Source organism: Alternaria metachromatica, assembly GCF_023757995.1.
Source record: "Alternaria metachromatica strain BMP 0045 chromosome Unknown scaffold_10, whole genome shotgun sequence".
Lineage (NCBI taxonomy): Eukaryota > Fungi > Ascomycota > Dothideomycetes > Pleosporales > Pleosporaceae > Alternaria > Alternaria metachromatica.
Genome location: NW_026055501.1, coordinates 872,562 through 899,119, shown reverse-complemented (window position 1 = coordinate 899,119; position 26,558 = coordinate 872,562). Strand labels below are relative to the sequence as shown.

The following is a 26,558-nucleotide window of genomic DNA, read 5'->3' as shown; positions in this document are numbered from 1 at the left end:
CGTAGTTCTGAGATAGTAATACTGTCAACAGATGATGAGAATCGAATCCCTCGTCTTGTATCTACTCAATGCCTGCTCCCCTGCTCACCAACAACATACCCCCTCGCAATTCCACTCCTTCCCTCTTCCATCTTAGCCGCCCGCTTACCTCCAACCCCTTCTTCCCCATCCTCTGCATCCCGGTAATCAGTGCCCAGGCCCTGCCATGTCCTGTTCGAGCGCAAATACTCTGCACCAGGCGACGCAACGCCCCCTACAGCCGCTATATCGCCATTCGCTCGTTTCGTCAGCGCCGAACTAGACGACGACGTCGCTGCATTCCCATTAACCGCTTTTGGTGTGGCACTCGAGCGCATAGGTCTCGCATGCGAAACATAGCGACCAGTCCTGAGATCAAATTCCGGAGGCGCAGATTCCTCCTCAGAGTCATAATCGCCATTCGCATCTCCCTCTCCCTCTCCCTCCTGCGCATTGCTACCAATTTTCTCTTTCACATCCCCCTCCCCCTCATCCAAAACCTTCTGAAAATCCCCCTCCCACCTCCCCGTCCAAACCCTCTCCTCATCCCCCATCAACGCCACCTTGAGCTCCCACGGCGTAATCACCGGCCGCCAAAACTCCCTACTCTCAATCAAGCTACTCTCCCAACACCCTATCACCACCCATCCCCCCACCTCACTGAAATTAGCCACCTTGGCTGCATTCACTTTGCCAACGACAAACGTGTAGTATTTCTTGCCCGCGGCGCTGATTTGCCGCTGGACGTGTGAGAGGATGTGCATGTAGTTCTTTACGGAGAGCGTGTTGATCAAGATGCCGAAGATGGGGGTTGTGGAGAGGGAGGTTAGGAGCGCGTAGCGGCGCATGAGGGTTTGGTGGGTGCGGGCTAGGGAGGCGGTTGGTGGGGTGGTGGAGGGCGTGTCTGTGGGGTAGATGTGTATTGAGGCGACGCGCGAGGAGAGGGTGAGGAGGAGGGAGGTTGGGGGGTCGGAGATGTGGAAGAGGGCGTAGTCGTGGAGTGCTTCGTCTGTTTCCGTTGTGTTCGGTGGTATCGTTCGGTTTGGAAGCGGCGATGAGGGATTATGTACGATTTCTGTGGCGTGGATGTGCGTGTAGCCGGCGTCTTGTAGGCGTGCGTGGAGTGGGGGGATGTGGTGCGAGTATGGTATGTCGGCCATGAGTATGATCTTTGCGTCTTTCTCTGGATATGTTTCTTGGAATGTTGCGATTACGGGGTCGAGGTCTAGCGGTCGTTCGGTAAAGACGTATACGACTGGTAGTCTTGAAGGAGGCGAGAGACATGAGCGGCCATAGTGTACGACAACGTCCGCATCGACGTGCTCTGCTGCAACCTCGTCTACGCAGCATGCGCCGTATGATGTATCACCCAGTATAAACAGACTCTCGTCTTTGCTCCCGTTTTCACTTATCGCCGCCTTCTCCATTCCCGCGCTGATTTCTTCCACGCCTGTTGTCCCATTTGTGTGTCCATTCTCCTCTTGCACACCATCCCGCGCCTTCCTCGCCTTGCCCAGTCCCCGACTTAGCTGCTCATACACCCTCGGCGCATCAGTAAGCATATGATCCGGGAACTGCAACGCAATCCTCTTCCATCTCCCCTCGCGGATGTCCCTAACCGTCCGCTCGATCTCATATGTGAGGGTGATCTGCTCATCGGAAAGTCTGGGGAGACTCGACGTGTCTACAGCGGGAGTGGGGTCTTCGAAGATGTGCGTGTCGGGCGTAGAGAGTACGGGCGCGCCTGCGAGCGACGGAACGGCGGCCATTGTGTGTGGTGATTGCGGAAGAATGGCGTTGAGTGCATGAAGCGTGGCGGGGTTGTAACTTTTTTTGATGGGCGCGCAACTGGCGGGGCACGCCTCGGTGATGCAGGGACGGGCGGCGCCGAAGAGCCGCAATGCATGGTATGGTAATGTCGCACGTGTGATAGGTGAATGGCAATGGAACGTTCGGTATACGTGTATTGACTCAATTACTATCTACAAAAGAGAGGTGGTATCATCTTTCAACCGCGCTGAATCCAATCCCTATGTCGCCAAAAGCAAACTAGAAAATATCTCACATCATCAGGTATCCAGAGACGGCCGCTGCCAGAGCAAGACCGAGGACGTTGGGCACGAACTTTCCTACACCGCTGTCGTCGTCGCCGTTGTTTGTAGTGGCGAGCTGACCGACGATCAGCTCGGGAGTGTATGGCTGCGATGTCTCGACTGTGGTGCCGTTCCAGCAGTAGTCAGTGAAGCACTGCTGGCACACTTGTGGGATAGCCTCGCCGTTGCGCTCCAGACTTCTAGAGAGGATAGCGCATCCGACGCAAGTAGGCCAGTTCGAAGCACCCTCACGTGTGGAGTTTGCTTGGGTGACGACATCGTAGCCGTTCTCGATCATGCCATTGCGCTCCGAGATGCTGTAGTCGAGCTTGTTGAAGGTGGAGGTGTTGGACCAGAAGACGTAGGGGGCGTTGGGGAGGTAGACAACGAGAGGAGGAATGTTGTCGCCCTCAGTAACGTTGCTGCTGTTGCAACCAAAGAAAGCAGGGCGGCTGTTGAAACCTAGGGCAACGAAAGTGTCCTGGCCGGGGATGTAGGGGAATGAAGTCCTGTTCATGAGAGTGCCGCTTGCACGCTCGTAGGTTGCAACCAGAGAAGTACCGTTTGGCCAGTTTTGCGACGGGTCATCCTCCTCGACGGTGTCGCCAGAGGAGTCGATAGCAAAGACGACATCGACCTGGCGTACGGGCTGAATGACCGGGTTGAAAGGAATGTTTTGGCCGTCTTCACCACCGTCAACGAGAGTAAGACGTTCCCTGTCAGCACTGGGGTTCGTCTCATTGTGGTAGCGGAAGAACGGGTTAGGTGAGTAGTCGGCAATATCGTCGCCATCTTCACCGATACCCTTCAAGATGTTTGACACAAAGTTCACGAGGATCTGGGGTACGTCCTGGATGGTGTTTAATGTGAGGAAGATCTGGTTAAACAAGGAGCTGCTGGTTCCCATGACGAATCCCAGGTTGTCGAATCCCTCAACACAGCCCTGGTCTTGAGCAAGTTCACCCTCGCTGAAGTTGGAGCCGATGTACTTCAGAGGAGCAAAACCGTAGGTTGTAGGGTCGAATGAGCCCATTTCGAACGGGTTGAACTCGAAGTTGGTGGCGTTCAAAGAGATGATCAAGTCTCCGGGCGAACGCTCATCTGCGACGAGGATAGGCATTGGTGCATTTCCAGACGAGAAGTCCTGGTCGTCCTGGATGGAAGAGAAGGTGTAGGCTATTGGGGTTAGCTTGTGGACTTCAAGAATCTGTGGGTAAACATACCTGGGGCTCCATCACTGGCGTTGATGAGCTGGAAAGAAAGACCGCGGCCGTAAACATCGGTAATCGACGTATTGAAGTCACCAGCTGGCGAATCACTCTTGTCCTTGACCGTGCTGACTAAGTTGTCGTAGTACTGCGCAGTCGAGAGCAGCTGGATTCCCTTCGTAGGAGGTCCCTTGAACAGCGAGTTCTGGAATTGCCAAATCGCCGAGTCCTCACCCTTGTTGATGATTGCTTCAACTGAGGTAAAGTTGTTGGCGTAGATGCTGCCAATCATCCAGCCTCCTCCTGATAGTGCGGAAACATATGTGGATGCCTGCAAGATTCCTCCAAGATGTCCTGCACTTGTCGAGTTCGTTGTCCGACTGTCAAACGCCGCTAGAGCACCTGCACCGTTCAGCAGGGCCCGGTATCCTCCACCAGAGAACGAGATCGCGATGTTCGGTAGGGCGGTGGTGTTGTCGCGGTGGTTGCTGATGTATTGTCCAACGTCAAAGCCCTCAATGTTGACGCGCTCGAGGAACTCGCGCATAGGGTCTATCGTGTTCGGCCTCCTCTTCTGGAGCCATTCTGTCTCTTGCTGGGAGAGTTTGTCGGCGGATCGAATGCTCGGGCGTGTGGACGGGCAGTTGACTTCGGCGGGCGCGTAGCCATTGGGAGCCTGGGGCGAGGCACGCTTCAAGACATCCAAGCCATTGGGAGGCACGACTCTAGCTTCCCGAGGAACAACCGCAGATGCTGTCATGCGTCAGTTGGGTCCCTGCAGGAACACAAGGAGGCGCATCACTTACAGGTCGCTAAACTAGTCAATGCCGAAGCAGACAAGGCGAAAGAATACTTCATCCTAACGAATGGATGTGAAGAAAGGAGGGGTGAGAAGGCTGAGAAGACGCGAAATGAATCGCGAACAAATGCGGAATCATGGCAATGTTAAATGATGCGCTCCATGCTGACGGGAGGCTGCGGAATGACCCACAATGCACAGGCGGCTATGCTCCTGGCTCCAACGCACCAAACGCCCGGAAGAGCTAGGAGGATCTGACCTCATAGGCGTGCTACTAGGCGTGCCACTTGTCGTGGCTGAAGGCCCTGACGATCAAACTTTATTTTTAGTCCCATCTCTTCTCGTCGAGGTTTTGTCCGCGTTTGGTTTGTAAAGTGCTGTCGCATGCCCGCCTGAATCACCAGGCCCTCAGCCATCATCGGTCCTTAACAGATCTTGTTCGTTTGCAGCAGTTGCTAGCTGACACCGCCTTTCTGCGGTAAGGCTCTGGTCAGCGGGCACCGTCGTGGCGCGTCATCTCCCGTGAGTGGCTGGCGCTCATTTCGAAACAATACGCTTTCGGCACTCGGCAAGCTGCCGGTACGAAGGGTACGAAAAGAACCTTGATACGGCCCTGTCATCCTGGCACTGAGTGTGGTGTGTTACTTTCTCCATGTTTGAGATGTCGAGACAAGCGTTTGGCGCAAAGTAAGTATCGCTGCCCTGTTGTTATGCAATAAACAATGTCGTCATCTTCGTTAGGCCCTGATCGCAACCATTGCCGTACATAGCGCGTCGCGTCCTCGCCGTGAGGCAGCCTGCGTACGGGCATCTCATTCGACCGAATTCCCAGACATTACCTGAAGATCGTGATTTTGTTCACTACAGCGTATGCGCCATGCGCAGCGAGGAGTAGCTTCGCAAATAGTTCTGTTCCGAGGCTCCGGACTCCGCCATGACGATCAACGGGCGACACATAACGTCGCGGCGGTGCTATGGCCTCGCGCTACACAATGAATCGCGACGGTGCACAGTACTAGGCTACTAGCTAGATGTGTGTATGGAGATGAAAGTATTGTTGACGCGGCCTGCAGAAGATGTCGCTGAGCGTAATCGTATACGCAGTACGAAAAGAGACGTTCTCGGCAATTGCGTCCCGCGACTTCCACTCGAAGTCGCTCCAACGGCAACTGCGTATTGCCATGTTGAGTATACGCCACCTCCACCTTACAAATCGTTCCTTCGTTCGTCCGAATCTAAGCCTCCACCTCCACGTCTCCTTCTAGATCATGGATCATGTGGCAATGGTCCACCTTCGACTATCCAACAGCCCAGAGGAACTGCTGACGGGTGGCTGAAGGCCCGCTACCGAGCATCGACTTTGACTTACTCGCTGAGAACCAGTGCGAGGTGAACCATGATTCATGCACATCGAGCACAACGACAATGAAGAAGAGCATGCGCCTTGACTCGCACTGGACCCTGGTCATGGTCAGGCTAGTCATTGAAGTCTTACTGTACATCTCATGGAGATCTGCGGCATATAACCTCACAAGTAACGACGATGATGGTCGCCATCTTCATATCATCATCGTACATTGTATCAACTTCTCTCCCTGTATCTCGTGCTTTCCATGTATATTCTCCAACTACTCATTTCGTCCACTCGAAAAATCTAGCTACCGTACTTGTACAGGCCCAATCTCCCTCCTCCCTCATCGTATCTAGCACTGATCCCCACAGCAACGTTGTGCATACCTAACACACTCTAAGTACGCCGAAGTCTACCTGGCTTCACTACTGGCTCCTCATCGGAGTCATCAGACACCATCGTATCCGGCAACTTGCTCTTGCCCATAAGTCCGGCCAGACCATCTATCTCGCGCGAAGCCATCGTGCCAGGATGCGCAGCCTCAAAGGCCTCTTCACCCAAATCAGCATCACGCTTGACCGCTTTGCCCTTGCCGCTAGCCTTCGCATAGCGTTCTTTCTTTGCATCCTTGACCGTGATCTTCTTGTTGTCCTTGGTCTCCGGCCACACGGAATCGAGAGCATCCGCAGCCTCATAGAGTGCGTTGATGGCTTCGCGAACGTCTTCCTCTTGCAGTTCCTTTGGACCCCAAGGAGTGTTGTCGAGACGAGCCTTCTTCGCATCGATGAGCGCATCTGAAGCGATCTCGTCGTTACCCGCTGTTGCTTCAGCGAGGATTGCCACCAGAGCGAGGACCCCTGGCTCAAACTTCATCGCTGTGTCCTCGATCCACCAGTAGCTCTTGATGTCGCGCTTCGACGCAGAGACACTGTACTTCTGCTTCAGTTTCTTCGCGTTCGCAGAATCGAAGTCCTTGATTAAGCTCGCGATACGACTGTATGGCTTGACGAGGCGGAGAACGTTCTTGCGGAGGGGGGCATCGCAACGACGAAGCTTGCTCATGTGGTTGCGAAGAGCTTCTTTTCCGAGTGACTGCAGGTACGTTAGTATGTTTCAATGCAGAAATCGTCATCGTCGTCATCGCCTTCCTCCAAAGATCGGACCTTGCGTGTGGCCTGGATGAGTAGACCCTTAGTCATGAGGATAGTAGGCAGTGGGCCGATGTGTAGCCGTAGATGCAGTCGCTGAGTTCTCTGGGTAGGTGGGCGAATGGGAAAGTACCAATTGATTCCCTTCCTCAACAAATCTCGAAACTTACCCTGAGTGACCTCTTCAGTAGGCCTGATGTATCATCAAGATACAGAACGACCTCCAGCTCAGGCTCCGGACTGATACGGTGGTAGTCGTAAGTACCGATGAGCAACCTCTCTCCATCGGCGACATTGTTGAAGTGGAAGGAGTTCATGTCGCTATTGTAGAGTAGCTCGCCATTGATGTCGCAGGCCCAGATCTCTTGATCACGAAGACGAAGTGTGCGCTCAATGTTAAAGATGATGTCGTCATGTGTCATTGACGGTGTAATGAGGAAGTTGTCCGCTTTGTCACCGGTCTCGGGGCAGTAGAGCTCCACCTTGATGGCGCGCGAGCGGTTCGGCGGGAGGGGGGTAGTGGGAGCCATGATGTAGACGTAGATGTAGATACGAATGTAGTATATGTAGTCAGGGGACGTGTGAGGTTGGAGAAGAGAGTATTGCGGTTGTAGAAGAAAGATATATACCCACTGACGAGATACTAGTCGCGGTGAAGATGAAGGTGAAGGTGAGCGCGACTCAAAATCTGCGCCCAATTTCGCAGTGACGTCGCCTCCCTGGCAGTGTCGATTCCCTGTCCGTGGACAACAATAGAGGTCGAGGTGACGGGGTGCTGCCTAGATATGTGCGCCATTTCGGGGGCTTCCTTTCACTGAATCACTTCGCAAGTTTTCGTATTTAGCTAGATCGAATGATCACGAGCAAGGCTTTACAAGTGGATGCTTGGAAGCCCTCATCAGACGTTCATGTTCTGTTGCTGTAGGGACAGTATTTGCGCAGCGGTATTACACCGCACGGATGGCCTGTGTACAAACGAGCGCTCGCTCACCTTCAGAAATGTAAACAACCCCACAATTCTGGGGCGCCCACCATCGGCTCATACTAAGCGGATATTAAACTCTTCTATATATACCAACTAATTTGTCTATATTCCACGAAGAAACAACGAACAGTCTGGCCAGTGTTCTACGCATGTTTCCCTATAGTCTAGGGAGTTTAATCCGTGTCTCTAGTGGCTTAGTAGGAGTTTCTTTTTGCCTCTTTCTGCGGCCTCGTGTTCGAAACTCTGCAAGATTTACTATTTTTTGCGCTTTGATGCGAGACCGTACCTTAGTGAAAGTGAATCATAAACGTGATCAGGTTGAGCAACGTCTAGTCGTTTGCAAAAAGAGACAAGCTTACGAAGACGTGCAACAGATCGTATTAATTATCATGTTCAAAGAATGTGGCCAGGCGTACACGAGTATGAAGTAAGTGTATATGGCTACCTACGTAAGCATATGATAAACTTCTAGGTGTGCTATAGACACTAGAATGTTATCCCGAAAACTCTTAACATACTCTCAAACGTCGCTAACTACTCGTATTCGTCACGGGAAAGTAGGACATAGATGCATGGAGAAGTCGCAATAGTGGCATGATTGTGAATTCCAGCTTCGTTCGCCATGGTTAACCTCAAGAAGGATGTCGAATACGTTGCTTGAGATCAAAGATTGGGGCGTCCGTACTACAGAAAGACCAAAAACCTTATCCGAGACCCGGGGTCATTCGCTACGATCGATTTCTTTGACAAAATCGTCCGTGGTGAACACCTCTCAGGTGAAGACTTCCTCCTCGCTAGCGCCGAGGCTAGCCGCCAGGCTAACAGTCCTTCCGAGCCCAAGGATATCCAGGATTAAGATGTGTTGGACGCCGTCCAAACCATGTAAGAGGCCGCCGAAGCGATTGATTCCATATGAGACGACAACGATCCTACCCGCGTGAATTAGGTTAGTGGCTGAGCCTGGAGGGTGTCAGTGAGATTGAAGTGAGTGGAGTGATACATGCCGAGACGTCAAAAACCTCCTGGGTCTGGCATGATGTTCAAGTGGATACTTGGGCATTCATAGAAGGTGTTCTGGGTCTACTATGATGGACTTCCGATCCATTGATAAGTCACTGAAGAAACTCTGGATACCATGAGAATTTGACTACTTGATCGAACGCACGATGATAATAACACGCCTACTGAGCAGATGCTTGATCTCATAGCCTTGAAGCACAGAGGTAGTACAATACATATGGCCGCTCTCGATCGAACGCCCTCTCGTTCATCGCATATACGTCTTCTCACCACCAAATGCCCAAGCTTAACACCCTAGGCCGCTTTCTCTACAGTCAGATACCTCTTGTACAGGCCGATACTGCCCTGCCTCTTGTCATATACGTAAGGGCCCCAGACCACCTTAGCGCCAGGTCCGAACAGTCTAGTGGCCAATCTTTCAGCCAGATCAAAGGTCTTCGTATGGAAAGCCTCGTCTCCATATTCGCGCCTTGTAGGAATCGTGATCTTCAGCTTCTGCAGCCTACCCTCCCAATAGCCAAGATCCAAAGTGTCCCACTCTTCAATACAATCTTCTAGCGAATCCTCATCATCCGATTCATAGTCGAGACGATGACTCCATTCCAAATCCATCGTCAAGTTTTCAACTTGCAGGCCTTGAAGAAGGACCAGGAATTTCGGGTCGTCGTCCATAAGCTGGTCGACCTCTCTCCTGATTGCGATGTGGCCAATGACGTTCCTATTCATGACCAGCGAGTTGGTCAAGCCAGCCATGTCGGGAGGGTTACTATGGGCTTTTGTGTAATTGGTGTAATCGTAGTAGTCGATTATGACGAACGTTCGGGTAGCGCCAAAGCACAGGAGTGCTTCTGAGCAGAGTTGCTTGTTGCTGCGAAGCCAGTTGGGAAGACCTTCCGGTACGGCTGAGTTAAGACCCATGTACCACATACCATAGCGACCCTCATACCATTCATATTCTTTCCACATATCACCTAGGTAGCCACCCTCATACCATCCATATTCTTTATCCCTCTCGTCTTCTTTATCCTCTTCCTCCTCAGATCCCTCACCGTTCACCGCATCGATTTCCTTCTGTTCATTCACAACCCGGAGACCGTACTTGGGAGACGTCTGACAAGTGGCTAGCAACAGGAGATTGTCGGCGCGGAATACTCTGGCCTCCGTTCCTAGGGCGTACTTGTATATCGTATCGCGGAGTTCTCGTGGAAGGCGGAAGAATGGAAACACACCGGGCGGAACCCAATCTTCCGCGATCTTTGCTACTTGTCGTGCTTCCTTAGGTGTGGTGGGCGTTTTCTTGAGCTTGCCGCCGTCGATCCTTTGAAAGAGCGACTCCCGAACGCGAACGTCGAAATAACTCATGGCGGTTTAGAGTAGGTGGATAAAGATATCTCACCGGAGAGAGTAGTCTGAACGCGAAGAAAGCTGGCGGAAGGCGATTCGTAAACAGAAATGATAGCGCATGGTGGGTACTAGCCCTGATCAGGCAGCAACGGTCCACTCTCACTTCGGTGAGTGAGTGCGAGCGCTCGGGCGCCTTCACTGATACACCCCGCAAGAGGACAACGAAATTTGACCAAAAGACAAGACTTGTATGCACTACCAAACAGCAGGGTATAATTTTAGCTTTGCGATCATCGTTTGCTTTCGTTACAGGTGTCACAGATGTACTGCATTGATAGGGACTTGGTCGAATGTTTGATGACGGCTACACATGCATTAAGAAGGCTTCTCCTACACATGACTACATACGGGCACGGCTCATAGCAGTACCAGCTACTCAGATTCCTCCGTTCAGGTAGTAATCCAGAGGGTATCCCAGCCAATCACACTGCTCCACATCCGTATATCCAGCGCTCTTGCTAGGCCAATCCAATAGCCTAATCTCATCTCCCGACTTCTTAGTCGCATCAACCTGCATCCACTGACCATACTTCGTCACACCTTCAAGCACCTTGTAGTACCCTCTTACATCGAGATACTTCAAGCTAGGGTTCGGGTCGCCGTTCCTAATAAAGGAAGCGAAGTAGCTGGTAGTGAGTTGAACACTCCACAGATCCTCTGGTTCGCGGATGCGGTTCAGAACGCCGAAGAACCAAGGTGAGTCTGCGCCGTGGAAGCGGAAGTACGGGTTCTCGGGGTTGTCGTTTGCAGGGCCACCCAGGTTGTTGGGGTCGTAGCCATCGATGGAACGGTCGAGTTGGTAGTAGTATGTCTTTGAGAAGGCTTTTGATCGCGAGGCAGAGTAGACGGTCGATTGGTCGGCACAGCGGAATGTCTTGTCGGTGGCAATGCGCTGCGAGACGTTGAAGGAGTCGAGCGTCAGGTTACCCGTGCTGGTGAAGGGGAAAAGACCAGACTGAATGACGCGTTCGGCCCATGTGCTGTTGATACCAAGCGCCTCCTGTAGTCCTTGCGAGTGGTTTGAGATCGGGCTCGTGGGATATGTGGAGAATGAAGCGCCATCGTCGAGAACGGTGCCGAAGATTACGGGAATGTGTGCGGTACTGGCATTGCGAGTTGAGATGATGAGTTCGGGCGTGTTGACGTAACTACCGTCTTGGACAACGTATCGGGCTACAGTGTCAAAGCCAACTAGGTCTGCAGCAGGAACCTTGTCGAGGCAAGCGATTTGGGCTGACACATCAGTGCTGTTGCAGCCAGCGGCCGCAAAGATCTGAGGTCCGGCGACGGTGTAGCTCTGATTGACCGTGTAGTAGGTTGAGTATGTTGTCCCATAGTCACCGTCTAGACCAAGTGTTACGCCTCCTCCGAGGTTAGATAAGGCAACGGCGCCTTGAAACTTTCCAATGGCTTTAGGAGAGCCCAACAGTGTTCGGACAGAGCCGGCTCCGGCAGATCCGCCAGCGATGGTTATCCTCTCTGGATCACCACCGAAAGCAGCGATGTTTGCAATGGTCCAGTCAAGTGCCACGATCTGGTCGGCGATACCGAAGTTGCCCTTGATGTCTGTTCCAGGAATGGCTAGGAAGCCGAGGGTGGAAAGACGGTAGTTGATGTTGACAACAACAAGATCCTCCTTGCTAGCAAGGTTTCCACCGTCAGAGAGTGGATCTGCACCACTTCCTCCGGTGAACCCACCACCATGGATCCAGAACAATACGGGACGGAGCTGCTTCTTCGATCCTACTTTGGGGATGTATGGTGTTTGTATGTTGAGGAAGAGACAATCTTCGCTTCCACCGCCACCTTGGATGCAATTCGAGCCGTACTCGGTGGCCTGAATTGTTTGGCCCTTCTTGGAGTAGAGCGAAGAGTACTTGAAACGGGTAGGCGTGTCGGCATATGGAATGCCGAGGAACCTAAAAGACTTCTGATTTCGGTATCCGACGAATGTATTTCCACCCGACGCAACTGAGATAGAGCTTCCGTTCACAGGCCTGGCACTCGCTGATCCATTGTTTGCCGATTGGGTACACAAGACTGGGAGTTGCTTGTGGTGCGATGAAGCAGACATGTACTTCACTCGGTTGCCGACTGAGACCACGCCGCTGTCGATGTAGTACCCTCGTTCAGCGTCGGTGTATTTGGCATAATCTTTATACGAGAGAGCATCGTTGAAGTCAGCCTGGTACTTCTGGAGCGTAGCCTTGGAGATAAGTTTCTCGTTGAGCGAGGCACAGGCTGCTGCTGCATTGGCTTGAGGGACCGGGTCGAGAATGATGGCACCGATGTGGTTCTTGTCGTCTGAGCCGTTGAGATTGTTCTGGTAAACGAGTGTCAAAGAGGACTTTGCATTCGAAACGCTGACAGCAGGTGCTGATCCCACTGGTGAAGCTTGAGAGACAGCAACAATACCAGCCGCCGCAGCGGCAACGAGGGTGGTGATGACTGTCATCTTGAAAGTCCAGCTTGGCGTAGAGACTTGATCGACAGCTGGAGAACCATGGTCGTTCATCTTGATCCTCTTATACGGCACCGGTAACCCGGATGGCGTCGTGCTTGCAGATGAACAACCGTAGCGCTAGCCACAAGCAGCTCTCCTCCACATGAGGCTATTGGAAATAAGCATTCGAGAACGGACTAACCCCAGGAAATGAGGTGTAGATCAATCACTAGGCAGGGGCAGTGGCAGAATGCTTAAGCAGAAGACTGGTACCGCAACGACCCTACCGAACGGCATACGCGTACTAAAACCTCTCGTATCTGAAGCGGATGCACTCGCCTCAACATGAGCATACGATATGCATCTTCGGCTGTCACTTAATATCGCAATGGATGTGAATCCTTCCAGATCGATGTATCGCTTGGCCTGCAGTTAGATCACACCGAGCGCAGCATCGCGACAGTGGTCTATGCATCTTCATCCGAGGTTCAGGTCCGATGTAATTTAGCCGTTTAGGCACTGCATGTAGCCCGCCGGCCTCGTGGCGATGGCATCATGGATACTAGATGATGCAGGGGTCGGGGTGGATGTCTTCGCTGTCCGTTCGCGGGGTGTGGCTTGAACTGGGGGGCGGAGGAGTGGAAGCTGGAAATTTGATGGGGTTCCGGGGTTCAAGACGCGCAGCTTGGTACTAGCCAAGTTGGGCGCTAGTCGCCATATTCCCCTCACATCTGGGCACAACCTGGCAGGTTTGATCCTCCCGGCAATCGACTACTTCCTTGCTTGAGGGAAACGGCGGATGTATCTACACGATTCCGACGGCTGTGTCTATGGCCGTTGACAGAATCCTGTGCCGCCGCGAGACACGAAAATCCAAGGGCGTCTTTCATGTGTACCGCTGGGCATCCTTCATCTCATTGGAGGATTAATCGGACGCTCTTCATCTTGGCAAGTAGAACAACACCCTGAAAACAGTAACAGCTACGAGATATGACTGCGTAGACAGGAAGGTGCGATCTCATTCAGATGCCAAAACGAACAAGACTCATCATGTCTCCTCCTGCTAATAAGTCAATGTATTTGCGTGCGTTCGCACTATGCAGTAAATCGCAATACAAAGCAATGTCCAGAGACAAGAATTGGAGTGGGTCGCGATAGGCAAGATAGATTGGCAGGCGTCATTGCACATCATATGCATGTCAGAACTCCAAGAGTTTGAATGGCAACCTCACATTCTACGACATCTCTCTCTCTCTCTCTATCTCTCTTTCTCTCTTTCTCTCTCTATCTCTCTCTCTCAACCAAGATCCACCGTTTCGGGTTTCCATCGTCACTTTCAAGATGCGGCTGAAGCTACTACTTCTCGCGCAACTCGTTGCGACAGCATTTGGCGCGAACACGGTTTCACCCAGTATCTGGAACTACACTTACCCATGGCCAGTACAGTACTTTGAGTTTGCGTCGCAACGCGCAAATCTCTCAATGGCTTACATGGATGTACTTTCTCAAAACACCAGCTATGCCTCAAACAAGACCATCATGCTTCTCCACGGCAAGAACTTCTGCGGCGCGACATGGGAGGACTCAGCGCATCGCCTTTCAGCCCACGGATACCGCGTCATTATCCCCGATCAAGTCGGCTTTTGCAAGTCGTCCAAACCACCCGCCTACCAGTTCTCGCTGCAGCAGCTGGCGCGAAACACACATCTCTTGCTACAAAGCCTAGGCGTGGAGTCAACATATGTACTAGGACACTCCATGGGTGGTATGTTAGCCACACGCTTCGCCCTCATGTACCCAGAACAAACATCCCATCTCATTCTCACGAACCCGATCGGCTTGGAAGACTGGAAAGCACTTGGAGTCCCATGGCGCAATCTCGACGCCTTGTACAAAGACGAGCTGGCCACCAACTACACATCGATTCGGAGATACCAACAGGCAACCTACTACGTCAATACCTGGAAGCCGGAATACGATGTCTGGGTGAATATGCTAGTCTCACTTTACCAAACGTCTCCCGAGAACATCGACTTTGCGTACAATATGGCGCAGACGACGGATATGGTCTTGACTCAACCCATTGCGTATGAGTTTGAGCTGGTACAGCCTAAGACTCTTCTCTTGATAGGGACAAAAGACACAACAGCTATCGGTAAAGCTTGGAGCCCACCAGATGTACAAGCCAAGATAGGTAAATACGAGGTGTTGGGTAAAGAAGTGGCGGCGAGGATTCCAAACGCGACGTTGATCGAATTCGAGGATCTGGGCCACAGTCCCCAAGTTCAGGACAGCGAAAGATATCATAGCGCGCTGTTTGGATGGTTGGAGGGATCTAATTGAACTTGTTGAGGCGGTGCGGGGTGTGTGTGACAAGTGAAAGGGAGGGAGGTAGCGAAACAAAAAGAGAAATATGCGAATTTTTATGGCCGCAGGCAATTTCGAACCCGGAGCAAAAATAGATCGCTTCAACCGAAGCCTGTATGTGAACGGATCACACCCTGCACGACAGGGTAGACATGCGAAGGACATACGCTACGGGCCCATCAGATTCTATTGAGATATTAGTAAATTATTGCGTATATATACTACGATACAATGTTCCAATTGCTTGGAGGTGATGGTTGAGAGTGCGTTTGCTTGTGTGACTGTGAGAACGGGGACGTGAAAACAGTCTCCGCACAGACTGGGTACGTCACGTCGACAGGCCGAATAAACAGACTATCTGAGCGAAAGGGACCACATCACTTGCGCTGTTTCACTGCTCACACGTCGCAGGATAAGATGTTCGCTCAGGTGTGTTCGGTGTGTATGTAACCGTCACCGTATGTCCGACTGAGTCACTGGTGTCTCAGGACATCCAGAACGCCCTTCTAAAGATCACGGTAACCACAAAATACGTTCGATACCTTAACATACACCCTTCTATCCATCCCCAAGCCATTGACACACTCCACGCCCCACTAACACCCTCACCAATCCGTCCTCATACTATAATAAAAATTCCCACTAACCTTCCCCAACAAATGATCCCCATACCTCCCCTTCCCATACCCGCCCTTTCCACCCGTCCTCTCCACACATTTCCCTAACGGCTCAACCCACGCCTCAAAATTCGGCTCATAGAAAAACGGCACACTAACCCTATACCTCTCCCCCCTATGAATAACCCGGTGTTTAGTACTCTTCCACAACCCGTTCGTCCACCGCTCAATCATATCGCCGATGTTGACGACGAAGGCGCCGGGGAGCGGGTCCGCGTTAAGCCAGGTTGTCCCGTCTTTGAGCAGGACTTGGAGGGAGGAGGGAGTGGGGTCTGTGAGGAGGAGGGTGACGCAACCGTAGTCTGTGTGGGCGCCGCAGGAGAATTGGTCGATATTTTCGTCGCCGGAGATGGGGGTTGTGAGGGGTGGGTAGCCGATCATGCGCATGACCCAGAAGGAGTCGGAGCAGTTTCGCAGGAAGATTTCTTCGTCTTGACTCTCCTGGGTTGCGTTTTCTGTGACAGGACCCAGATCGAGGGCTACGCCCATGGCGTGCACGAGTGCTTCGCCGACTTTCTTGACGCGCGAGATGTATTCTTCGTATACGGGTCTGAGCTGTTCAGGTTTCTCAGGCCATAGATTAACTCCTTGGAGACTCTTCACGCTACCTGGTCCGCCGTCGCCTGGTTCTCTTTCGTCGGCGGGCCAGTCCCGGTACCAGTCAATGGCTTCTTGCATGTCTTGCAGCCCACCCGTCACGTTTTCGCCGAGCCCCTGGTAGCCGCGCGCGCCGTCGCCTCCTTCTGGGCTACCGGCGTCGAAGCGCTTGATTTTGTTCTTTTCTTCTATGGGTAGAGAAAAGAATTCTCGCGCCAGGTTGATGATTTCATTGAGTTTGGTCGTGGGGATGCCATGGCCGGTTAGGTAGAAGAAGCCGTAGTTTATGCAGGCGGCGTTTATGGCGGAGGCGGTTGTGGAACGGGCTTCTTTTGATGAGGAGGGGTCCATGAAGGGAGATATGTCGATTATGGGTAATCCATCTTCCTGAGCGGCGGCGATGGGCTTATCGTAGCGGGAGCCGGAGTCGGGAGTGGGGTTGAGGTTTGCGGGAGATGAGGATGTGGTGCCATTTGACTGCTTATCTCCTGCTGGACCGGGGGCTGTATTCATATTTGACATTATGCCTTCCTTCAAATGACCGTCTCTTGCTTGGTTCGCTGGCACCTTTTCAACTCAATGATGGATGGATGGGTCGTATTGCCTCTGACTCAGACACGATAACGGTCCTAGTAACTCACAATCGATCGTCCTAGAATGAAGTTAGCAGTCATGTATGATTTCCTATGAGCACTGCGTGTAAATTCCGATGAGGTTGGCGAATCGGTACAAACGTGTGTTGGAGTAGAAAGATCGGGATGTCGAATGTTCGGATGGCGATGCCGGATCGAGACTAGACGCGGCTATTCTAGGACATGTTCAAAAGACGCGACTATGGGAGATGTGTGTCCAGATCATGCTACCACGAAGGATTTTGTCCAAATTGATGACTGCTCACGGTTTTTGTTCATGATAAAGATCTTCCCCTCCACGTATGTGCACGTCACTCAGTTTGCTGCCAAACAGTGCATGGCAGCAGAGAGCAGCACCCACAGATATGCGTCTTCACGAATGCAAGCAAAAGATGCAAGATCATTCTTTCTGTCATCGTGGGTTCATTTCAAGTATAGTGGTATATCGCTCTATCCAGTCACATGTCATGCATCGCATCATGATTAATTTCTATAGATGCACCTGTATCGCATCATCACGCACTGCCAACTAGCAAAACACTGTTACCAGTCGTGGTCATTTACATGATGACCTCGTTCGAGACGTCCTTTATAATACGTTAGTACACGCTGTAGAACATAGATGTTGATTGACTCACCCTCTTAAGCTCCTTGTATGGCAGGCAAACACAGTTTTGCACGCGAACCTCATCAGCCACAGCACACTCCTTTCCGAGAATGGTGATGCTCTGAACCTTGACACCGTTCTTGATGACGCTAGTGGTGTGGCTGGTGACGGGGGTAGGAGTACCCTCGACACGCGCCCAAGCACCGACCTTGCTGTGCCAGCCGATGATGGTGTACAAGACGCAAGCATCGTGCTTGATTTCTGAGTCTTCAAGAACGATAGACTCCTTGACACGTACACCAGCGCCAATGACGACGCGGGGGCCGATGGAGACGTTGGGGCCGATCTTGGCGGTTGGGTCGATCTGCGCGGAGGGGTGGATGTAGACGGGAGGGAGGATGTTGGCGGAGGGGGCGGCGAGCTCTTCTGAGCCTGCCTGGAAAGCCTTCAGGAGGTACAGAGCATTCGCTGGCACGGCGGAACCAGCGGTCTTGATCTGGCGCCAGAAGTCCTTGGTCTCGAGGACGAAGAACTGCCTGCTGTCGGCGATGTCAGACAGCACGTCCTGCTCCAACCGGATAACAGCATTCTCCTTGTTGTCATCGTCGTCGTCGTTTTGGTAGAAGGAGGATTCGAGGTTCTCGGAGGAGGGGTACGACAGCAGCCGTGGGCGCTCGGTCCGTCGCTTGATGGCGCTGCGGATGGCGGGGAAGATGCACTCGGTCGCGAAGAGGTAGACGCCGCAGTTGATGAGGTTGGAGATGTGCGACTCGGGCTTCTCGACGTAGTGGAGTACGCGCTTCGTGTGCGCGTCCGAGACAATGCATCCGAAGTTGGAGGCGGCGTCGTTGGCGACCCGCGTCCCCAGCATTACCGCCTCCGCATCCTTGTCCTCGAACAGCTTGAGCATCTCCACCAGCGGGAACGAGGAGCAGACATCGGCGTTGAGCACAAATAGCTTCTCGGGCCTGCCCTTCAGTATGACGTCGCGGAAGTGGTAGAGACCGCCCGCCGTGCCCAATGCCTGGTATTCGCGGAGGTACTTAACGCTCAGGTGCGGCCAGCTGGTCGAGACGGCGTTGATGAACTGCTGGAAGACAGACTCCTCGTAGTAGCCGACGATGAAGACCTCCTTGATCTCGGGGACGTTTGTGATGGCGCGGAAGCAGTGCTCGATTATCGGGTGGCCGGCGATGGGGAAGAGCGGCTAGAGCAGCGTTAGCGGGGATGTCCTGGGGCTGTCTATTTCGCGTCGTCGCGTACCTTGGGCAGTTCCATAGACAGAGGCCTGAAACGTGTGCCGCGAGAAGGGCCTCCGACCTAGTGCGGTGAGTAAACATGGCTGCGTCGGTGTTGTGGGCAGTATCTACCAGAATCACGGCCTTGGTCGAGCCTCCAGACCCAGACGGAGACTTGGGCCTCATGGAGAGGGAAGGCGGTTGCAGACTCATAGTGGCGTAGTTTTGGGTGTGAAAAAGCAAGCTGAAATCAAGAGATTGTCGGAATGTCTCAAGATCAGAAGAAAGGTGCAGTGAGTGCAATTGCGAATCTGGCCTTCAGGAACGAGTTGGTGGACCCTGGAAATCCAGCCCACGTTGGCGTTGGCGGTGAGGCGCCCTGGCGAATCGGGGCGTCGGCGCATCGTCAGGTGCAGCTCAACTTCATCCCTTTTCACACGCCAGCTGTGAGGGAATACGAGCAAGCTAATCCGTCGCGCATATACGATGTCACCATGCTAACAATTCTGCTACCAAGATAACAACCTGGATTTAGTGATAGCTGCTAAGCATATCGTCTGTCGAAACCTCCTACCACCTATGCTACACCTATTGGGGATTCCCATCAACCATATACCACCACTACTTTCCTACGCCAGTCGCGAGCTTCTTGTTCTTCTTGATCAGCGCATTGAGCTTCTTCTCCAAAACATCGTGCTCTCTCCTCGCCGCATGCATCGCTTGCTCCGCCTCTTCCATAGTCAGCACACTACCTCTTCCTCGCCTCGTGTTGCCATATCCACCCATCCCAGCTGTCGTCTCAATCGCGTTCATCAGCCCCTGCATATCTAGTCCGCTTCCGCCTCCATTTCCAAAGGTGATGTTGCCGTTGCCGTCAAGGCCGAACTCTTGTGAAGACTGGTAGCCAAGTCCAGCACCCACAAGCGCTTCGAGACCCTGCACAAACACGCCGCCAAGCCTGTCAGCCGCCATCAATCCCATGCTGTCTATTTCTGTGCTTCCTACCGCTCCTCCCTCAACCACTGCTTTGGCCGCTTTGGCTAGTCGGTTCGAGTTGACAGAGATGTTCGCTGTTCCGGCGCCAGGTGCGCCACCAACAGCCGCCATCTCGGGACGTGGCTGGTTTGGCGGTGGGTTGTCCGTCTTCGGGAGAACGTATTGATTCAGATAGGCGCCGGCATCTGCGGGTGTTTGCTGCTGTTGTGGGGGAGGGACCTGGGGCATGGACGCGTCCTGGCCTTGTACCGGTGGCAAGGGAAGGTTCGTCGAACCAAGAAGTCCAGAGGAATTGTCCAGTCGCGGCATCTGCTGTCCGCCGTTGGTGTTCAGCTTCTTACCTGCCTCCTTGAGTGCAGTGGCGATAGCTGGGAGGACGTCATTCGAATGCGCTGAAGTAGTCATGCTGTGACCGTGTGCATTTTGCTTACGAGGGTGGAATCGGGCATGGCCCTTGAGCTCCTCGATATGCTTTTCAAGCTCAAGTGCTTTATTTTCAAGCTCCTCGGTCAACCCCCAGAAGAACTTGCCATTGGGTGTAATCAGGGTCCTAGAGTCTGGCTTTGCGTCCTGGCTGTTCAGACGTACTGGCTTCTTCTTCGCAAGCGCCTCAAGGTCGGCTTGGGAAAAGTGCAACTTCAGATCCGGAGGTGTAGATACATTGCCATTCTGAGTAGAGCGGGTAGCATGAGCAAGTGACGAAGACAGCGGTTTGAAGAACTCAAGGGTCGATGCAAGGAGCTCGCCCGTGCGCTGCAAGTCAGCCATGATCGACTGAGCTGAATGTTCCCGCTTTTCCTTGGGCTGTTCGGGCTCGGGCTCCGGTTCAGGCGTTGCTGTTGCCGAGATCTTCGCTGACGAGACTCTCCGTGAGGCCACTGTCGGCACTTCAGGTTGTTCCTCTTCAACAGTAGCTGGCTTGGGCGAGGCTGGCTGACTCTTGAAGGCAGCGGCAATAGGTTTGGCGTTTGTTGTCGGCTTTTTGGCTTTCTTCTTGCGCCCAATGATTGGAGCTTGCATTACCTCAACATCCGACTTGTTGTCTTCCAGTATTTCTTCTTCTATCTGCTTCTTTCGCTCTTGTCTATCCTTCTTGGCTTGTGACTTTGTCTTCTTCCTAACAGGCGCAGTCCCAACCTTACCGCCGATCGGAGGCGGTGAGCTGGCCCTTGAAAATGATGTAGAGGTAACTGAAGCAGTGTCCGATATCATTTCGCTTGGCGTGCCTGGTATGTTGACGGAAGCGATACTCGCTTGCCTAGATCGAAGCTTGTCGACCGTTGGGATCTGAGGCAAAGACGGTTGTGATGCCGCGGTAACAGGCGGTGGCACTTCTGTCTTTGGTGTTGCGACGACACGCAAAGTCCTCGGCGCACCCGCGCGCTTGATTGGCGATCCAGTCACCGCTGCGGCGGGACTTGGAGGCACAGAACCAGCTGATGTCGTTGGCACAGAACGACTGCTTTTTGCCTGAGAGTCTGTTTTAGATGAGGTTGGAGCTGGAGAGCCAGCTTCAACCGGCAGTTTAGTTGCTGCTTGAATATCGAGCTTGCCAGGAGGCTGTCGCTTGGTCGAAGCTGGAGGTGTCGCAGTCGCCGCAGGAGTGCGCGCTGTCTCTTTCTGTGGCTCTCTCTTCGGGGTGGTCTGAACTGCAGCTTGAGTCTTCTTAGAAGCACCCTTCGACTTTGGCGTGTCCTTGCTTATCGTCTCCGCCATTGACTTCTTAGCATCTGGGGTCGACTTGGGTGTCTGCATAACTTCTTCTTTAGCTGCTTTTGAGGCCTCTCTGGGTGTGGGTTCCTTGGGTGTCTGGGGAACAACAACTGCTTCCCTGGTCGTTGTTCTTGAGGGCGTCGTAGGCGCAGGTGAAGGCTTGGAGACAGTGGTCGCGGTAGGTGCTGCTGCAGGAGTTGCAGGTCCAGTAGTCTCAGCTTTCTGCTTACCCTTGGTATTCTTGTTAGGAGTTGAGTTGGGAAGCGGCGTGGCAGGTACAACAGGCACGGCCGGTATTATGGTCGAAGATGTAGTACGGGACATTGGTCGAGATCCAGCACGCGAACGTGACTCTTCAAGGACTGCTTTGGGAATTGCTGGTACTGTGAAGCCAGGCGGTACAGTAGGAGTCGATCGGCGAGGATGCTCGAAGAATTGGCCGCTTAGTGGAGTGCTTGGAGCGGGTCGTATTGGCTCATTATCGCTATCGTTAACGAGTGCATCGACGTTGATAGAGGCCTGTTCTTCTACACTCAAAGATCCATCATCTGCAATACTACGTTAGCACTAGAATCTCAATGTTTGAATCGACAAAAACGGAGTCAGAATCTATAAGTACGGCGGCCGCCAGACGATGATTAGGCTGGGTTGACAAAAGCGTAAGGTACATCATGTTGCAAAAGTCGTCTCTCGAACATCTTCGTCACTTGGTGGGCAAGAAAACAGTGAACAGGCCATCTCTCTATTAGAAAGTAAGCATGCCGACATGATGCGGCAGGAGGGGTAGTTACGTACATGCGATGGCCATGACGAAGACGACGAGAGAAGCCAACCTTTGCAGCGGCAGACAGCGCAATCCACCAAATCATGACAGAAAATGAAAAGAAATGAGAAGGTATAGGTGCCGTGAAGACATGCCGGGGCCATATGTTTTGACAAAATCCGTGCAGTCCAATCATAACGCCAGGCGATCCAGTGTCGAAGCACTGAATATGTGCCGATGCATTCGCCGCAAATCCGAAACGCCATGCAGCCATCATTGAAGTAAAGTACTAAGACAAAATGTCAAGCCGCTAGGCCGACCCGAGTGCAGAATGAAAGTGACTACCATCGTCCAGCGCCGCCGTAGTTGTTGTTGGAATAGAGCGAAGAGAAACCACCTTGGCCTTGACCATACAAGCCCTGCCCGGCCATCCCGCCTTGGTGCAGCCTCGCCTGCAAGATACTCGGGTCTTGCACATCGGCAAGACCGCCACCCCCAGAGGAGGAAGTGTTGGCATGCCTATGCTTCTTGCCCTTTTTCTTGGATTTCTGCGAACCAGACTCCTGGTAAGCTCCAGGCGAAGGTCCATAAGGGAAGCTGAGGAGGCCAGGGGCAGGGGCAGGTGTGGAAGTTGAAGGATGTTGATTAAGGAAAGAAGGAAACATTGACTCACGCTTTCCAGCATCAGCTAGCCTAGCACCACCGTCCATGTTACGGCTGCGGAGCAGGTCCTGATACATGGCATCATTGTTGTTCCTTGCCGTTGCGCCAGCCCCATAAGGTAGACCACCAGTAGCGAAACCGTGGCCTTGACCGAACATGCCAGTCCCGCTGACTGGGGGTGTGCCAGTAGGCTTAAGTCCTGGAGGGGGTCCCTGCACGTTGGTGAAGAACTGTCCACTCAACTGCTGATGCTGAGACATTGGGTTGAATTGGTTGGCGTTCTTGGGCATCATCGAGTTTTGCTGGCTCATCAACTTCTGGTTCGCGACAGGCTGCACATTCGCGGAAGCGGAAGCGCTGTCGTTGGCGAAGCTGAAGCGTGAAGTGTGCCTGGTATGGCCAGAAGCATTGTGCTGTTGAGGCTGCTGAGCACTCGGCATGTTGTTCAGAATGCCCGTGGCTTGGGTGCCAGACTTGAAGTTGGAGAGCAATAGCTGCTGCTGTTGCTGAGGTGTAAGGCCTCTGTTACTCAATCCCAGGCTGCTGAAGTCCTCGGCCAGTGGCGTGTTCTGCCCGAAAAGGCTGCCTCCGAAACCTTGCTGACCAGGTGGTGCAATCGCGTGTTGATTGAGGTGGTTGGTATTTGTCTCGGGACCGTCTTCGGGCTCTCCGCCTAGCTGCAAGCTGCCGCCAGCCGTTGCTTCATTGTCTTCACGCTCAGCAGCCGGGGCTTGTTGGGACGCTGCCTTTGCTACAGCTACAGCTTCCGCTTCAGCCTCGCGCTGCAATGCCAGTTCCTTCTCCTTCTTTTCTTTGATGGCACGACGCTTAGCACCGCCATTGGGATCCAGTAGTTGAGGGAACTCAGTGACAGCTTTCAATTCTTCCTCCGACAGAACGGCGCTCGAGAAGACGAACTTAAAGTCTGGCGAGCAGATGACCTTCAGCAAATCGTGAATACCATTGTCGCGGGGCTTCGGAGGGCGGGCGGCGGGTGCGGGTGTCGGAGCAGGCGGTGGGGTGGCAGCCTTCGATGCTTGTGCAGCCTTCTCCTTTTCCCTCTCTTTCTCCTTTTCTTTTTCTTTTTCTTTGTCCTTGCCCTTCTTCTTTGGTGGCTCAGCTGCCTTCGATGGTTTGGGTGGTTGCGCGGGAACAGCATTCGTGACCATGGGACTGGCGTTGTTCGAAGCGACGGTGGATCGGCTGGCTCGGCGTTCCAGCAACGCCTTACTTCCCCAGCTAGCGGTTGCAGGCAAACCGGGTGCCTCATGTATCGAGCTCGACGTATCGGTACTATCCTGTCGATGCATCGGGATCGCGGCAGCGACAGCGGGACCCTGGTGGGCGGGGGGCGCGGCTCGAGACGTAGACGATTGTGACGGTTGTTGCGTCTGGATTGAGTTCATCATGGAGAGATCTTGGCGAGTGAAACTGTCGTTGTCTTCGCCGGGTTCGTGCAAGAACATGCAATTGCGGTTATTGCAGGTCTCGCCGCGGAGATACGCTGAACAGTACTTCGTAGTACCAAATTGAGCTCTGCAAGAGATGTGAGCTTGTTACATGACACGTGTGCATGGATAGAGATTCACATACCTTAATGTCCTCTCGCCATTCTGAGAACCGTCGACAGCATTGATGCACTTCTCTGCATCTTCCTTGCGAGCGAATGTCACATAAACACCCACCGACTGTTGATGCTGCGCGTTCTCCTTGGCTTTGCTGACGACAATCTTGAGGATCTTGCCGTACTGGCCGAAGTAGTCGTCTCCGCGAAGAGTTTTGAGGAGTTCGTCTTCGCGTATCGTCGGCGTGAGACCGGTCACGTATACGAGGTTCTTCTGGACGACACGCAGACCAGACAGGTGCTTGCGGCTGAGAGAGTCGGCTTCGGCTTTCTGTGCTTCCTTCTGCCGTATCTGGGCATTCTTCTTGGCCTTTTGCGCGATGAGCTGCTTGTGTTGTGCCATCCTGGGTAGTGTCAGATGTGTTTAGAGATGGAAGGTGCAGGGGACCCACTCTTCGGGGGAGATGGTCTTCCACTCGATCGTGGAGTCATCGTAGGGGCGGCGGCAGGCGGGACACAGTCCGTTCATGGTCGTCTTGATGTTGTTGTAGCAGAACTGACATATCTGGCACGCGGGTCAGCATGGGACTCGAGATGGTTCACCGAGTTTTGGCACAAAGGCGTACTTGGTAGCCGCATGGGCAGGGGCGGAAGTTCCTGTCCGAGAGGTCGAACTCTTCGACACAGAGCGGGCAGCACTCCTCCTCGTCATCGTCGACGAACTGGTCCTGCTGCAGTCGAGACATGGTGTGTGTGGTTGCGATGTGTTGTTGAGAGCGGGTGGCGCTCAAAGTAGAGAAACGTGGGGTGAGACGAGACCTGGGGGGTCGGGACGAGAGGTCAGTAAGGAAACCGCGGAAGTACAAATAAACGCCGGCCGGAGTGTCGCTGTCGCTGGAAGAGGGATCCACAGGAGGTGATGGGGGTTAAGAGGCTGCACCTGCGCGATGGCACACCAGGTTCCGCTTAACGCTAGCGACTTACATAAGCGCGCATTTGCGGGTGGGAGCTGCGAACTCGACGACGTCGACGACATCACCACCCGCAGTCGCCCTCACCTGCTACATCGCGTAGCCTCACCACTCTCTCACCGCACAGAATGGCTATGCGGCTAGCTGTAGGCCGGCCATTGGGCGCCGCCGTCCGCGCCTCGGGCTCCTCCCGCCATGCAGTTCGCACCTTTGCCTCCACGGCTCTCCGGGCAAAGGAAGTCGCGGGTCCCGAATCGGAAACGCCAAACATGAGGGTGCGCACGTCACATGCTATGGCAGAGATGCGGTTTCTAATGTGAACGCAGTTTGCTCCCCGCGACGAGTCCGTCACGCTCAAGCGCGCCATCGTGAACCCGGCCGACCACTACAAAGAGAAGGGCGAGGCTCTGCACAAGTATGGCCAGTACATCATGTCATGTCTGCCCAAATACGTCCAGCAGTATGTCAATTCACACCTGGTAGTAACTACCGTCTGACCCTATCCAAGATTCTCCGTCTGGAAGGATGAGTTGACCATCTACGTCCCGCCCGCCGGCATCATCCCCACCTTTACCTTCCTCAAGTACCACACCGCCGCAGAGTACACACAAATCTCAGATATCACCGCCGTCGACTACCCCACCAAGGACCAGCGATTTGAGGTCGTCTACAACATGCTCAGCATCCGTCACAACTCGCGCCTGAGGGTCAAGACGTACGCGGATGAGGCCACCCCAGTACCCAGTCTATGCGATCTCTACGATGGTGCCAACTGGTACGAACGTGAGGTCTACGATCTGTTTGGTGTCTTCTTCGTTGGACACCCGGATCTGAGGCGAATCATGACCGACTACGGTTTCGACGGCCACCCACTGCGAAAGGACTTCCCCATGACTGGATACACTGAAATCCGATACGACGAGGAGAAGAAGAGGATTGTCGTAGAACCCCTGGAGATGACACAGGCTTTCAGGAACTTCCGTGGTGGTTCATCAGCCTGGGAGCAGGTCGGTCCTGGTGACGATCTCAAGCCGGAGAACGTAAGCTATCCCGCATCCTACTCTCTCGATGCAGCCTCTGACATGCACGCAGTTCAAGCTCCCAACGCCAAAGCCAGAGCCTCCCAAGGAGGGAGAGCAAAAGAAATAGAAGGCTTAGAGCATTTGGATTGTATATACCTGCGAATGAATGTGATTGTACAACATCCGATGGCCCACAACGTATACCCGCTGCTGTGGTGATTTGCTCGGTGTAGTTGCTTCACTTGTCGGCGCTTTTGAGTCTGCACAATCCAGATTGCA

At 53.3% G+C, this 26,558-nt stretch overlaps 10 protein-coding genes across 10 annotated transcripts; 2 read left to right on the top strand and 8 right to left on the bottom strand.

The window, feature by feature from the left end:
* Positions 1 to 65: 65 nt before the first annotated feature.
* On the bottom strand, positions 66 to 1,787 carry J4E83_005419 (uncharacterized protein; the record flags this gene model as incomplete). The annotated part of the gene is made up of 1 exon (XM_049332338.1): positions 66 to 1,787. The coding sequence occupies one exon, from the start codon at positions 1,785 to 1,787 to the stop codon at positions 66 to 68; it is 1,722 nt and encodes a 573-aa protein (XP_049188789.1).
* Positions 1,788 to 2,079: 292 nt separating this feature from the next.
* On the bottom strand, positions 2,080 to 4,079 carry J4E83_005418 (uncharacterized protein; the record flags this gene model as incomplete). The annotated part of the gene is made up of 2 exons (XM_049332337.1): positions 2,080 to 3,287; positions 3,335 to 4,079. The coding sequence occupies 2 exons, from the start codon at positions 4,077 to 4,079 to the stop codon at positions 2,080 to 2,082; spliced, it is 1,953 nt and encodes a 650-aa protein (XP_049188788.1).
* Positions 4,080 to 5,865: 1,786 nt separating this feature from the next.
* On the bottom strand, positions 5,866 to 7,147 carry J4E83_005417 (uncharacterized protein; the record flags this gene model as incomplete). Its single annotated transcript, XM_049332336.1, has 2 exons — positions 5,866 to 6,561; positions 6,788 to 7,147. 2 exons carry the CDS (start codon positions 7,145 to 7,147, stop codon positions 5,866 to 5,868), a joined length of 1,056 nt encoding a protein of 351 aa, XP_049188787.1.
* A 1,769-nt stretch (positions 7,148 to 8,916) lies between these two features.
* Positions 8,917 to 9,984, bottom strand: J4E83_005416 (uncharacterized protein; the record flags this gene model as incomplete). Its single annotated transcript, XM_049332335.1, has 1 exon — positions 8,917 to 9,984. The coding sequence occupies one exon, from the start codon at positions 9,982 to 9,984 to the stop codon at positions 8,917 to 8,919; it is 1,068 nt and encodes a 355-aa protein (XP_049188786.1).
* Positions 9,985 to 10,402: 418 nt separating this feature from the next.
* J4E83_005415 (uncharacterized protein) lies at positions 10,403 to 12,481 on the bottom strand (the record flags this gene model as incomplete). Its single annotated transcript, XM_049332334.1, has 1 exon — positions 10,403 to 12,481. The coding sequence occupies one exon, from the start codon at positions 12,479 to 12,481 to the stop codon at positions 10,403 to 10,405; it is 2,079 nt and encodes a 692-aa protein (XP_049188785.1).
* Positions 12,482 to 13,810: 1,329 nt separating this feature from the next.
* J4E83_005414 (uncharacterized protein) lies at positions 13,811 to 14,812 on the top strand (the record flags this gene model as incomplete). The annotated part of the gene is made up of 1 exon (XM_049332333.1): positions 13,811 to 14,812. One exon carries the CDS (start codon positions 13,811 to 13,813, stop codon positions 14,810 to 14,812), a length of 1,002 nt encoding a protein of 333 aa, XP_049188784.1.
* Positions 14,813 to 15,441: 629 nt separating this feature from the next.
* On the bottom strand, positions 15,442 to 16,632 carry J4E83_005413 (uncharacterized protein; the record flags this gene model as incomplete). The annotated part of the gene is made up of 1 exon (XM_049332332.1): positions 15,442 to 16,632. One exon carries the CDS (start codon positions 16,630 to 16,632, stop codon positions 15,442 to 15,444), a length of 1,191 nt encoding a protein of 396 aa, XP_049188783.1.
* A 670-nt stretch (positions 16,633 to 17,302) lies between these two features.
* J4E83_005412 (uncharacterized protein) lies at positions 17,303 to 18,800 on the bottom strand (the record flags this gene model as incomplete). The annotated part of the gene is made up of 4 exons (XM_049332331.1): positions 17,303 to 17,329; positions 17,381 to 18,556; positions 18,613 to 18,669; positions 18,720 to 18,800. 4 exons carry the CDS (start codon positions 18,798 to 18,800, stop codon positions 17,303 to 17,305), a joined length of 1,341 nt encoding a protein of 446 aa, XP_049188782.1.
* Positions 18,801 to 19,208: 408 nt separating this feature from the next.
* On the bottom strand, positions 19,209 to 25,032 carry J4E83_005411 (uncharacterized protein; the record flags this gene model as incomplete). Its single annotated transcript, XM_049332330.1, has 5 exons — positions 19,209 to 21,844; positions 22,457 to 24,258; positions 24,316 to 24,690; positions 24,739 to 24,851; positions 24,913 to 25,032. The coding sequence occupies 5 exons, from the start codon at positions 25,030 to 25,032 to the stop codon at positions 19,209 to 19,211; spliced, it is 5,046 nt and encodes a 1,681-aa protein (XP_049188781.1).
* A 353-nt stretch (positions 25,033 to 25,385) lies between these two features.
* NUO31 (NADH-ubiquinone oxidoreductase 30.4 kDa subunit, mitochondrial) lies at positions 25,386 to 26,406 on the top strand (the record flags this gene model as incomplete). The annotated part of the gene is made up of 4 exons (XM_049332329.1): positions 25,386 to 25,532; positions 25,584 to 25,717; positions 25,766 to 26,297; positions 26,350 to 26,406. The coding sequence occupies 4 exons, from the start codon at positions 25,386 to 25,388 to the stop codon at positions 26,404 to 26,406; spliced, it is 870 nt and encodes a 289-aa protein (XP_049188780.1).
* Positions 26,407 to 26,558: the final 152 nt, after the last annotated feature.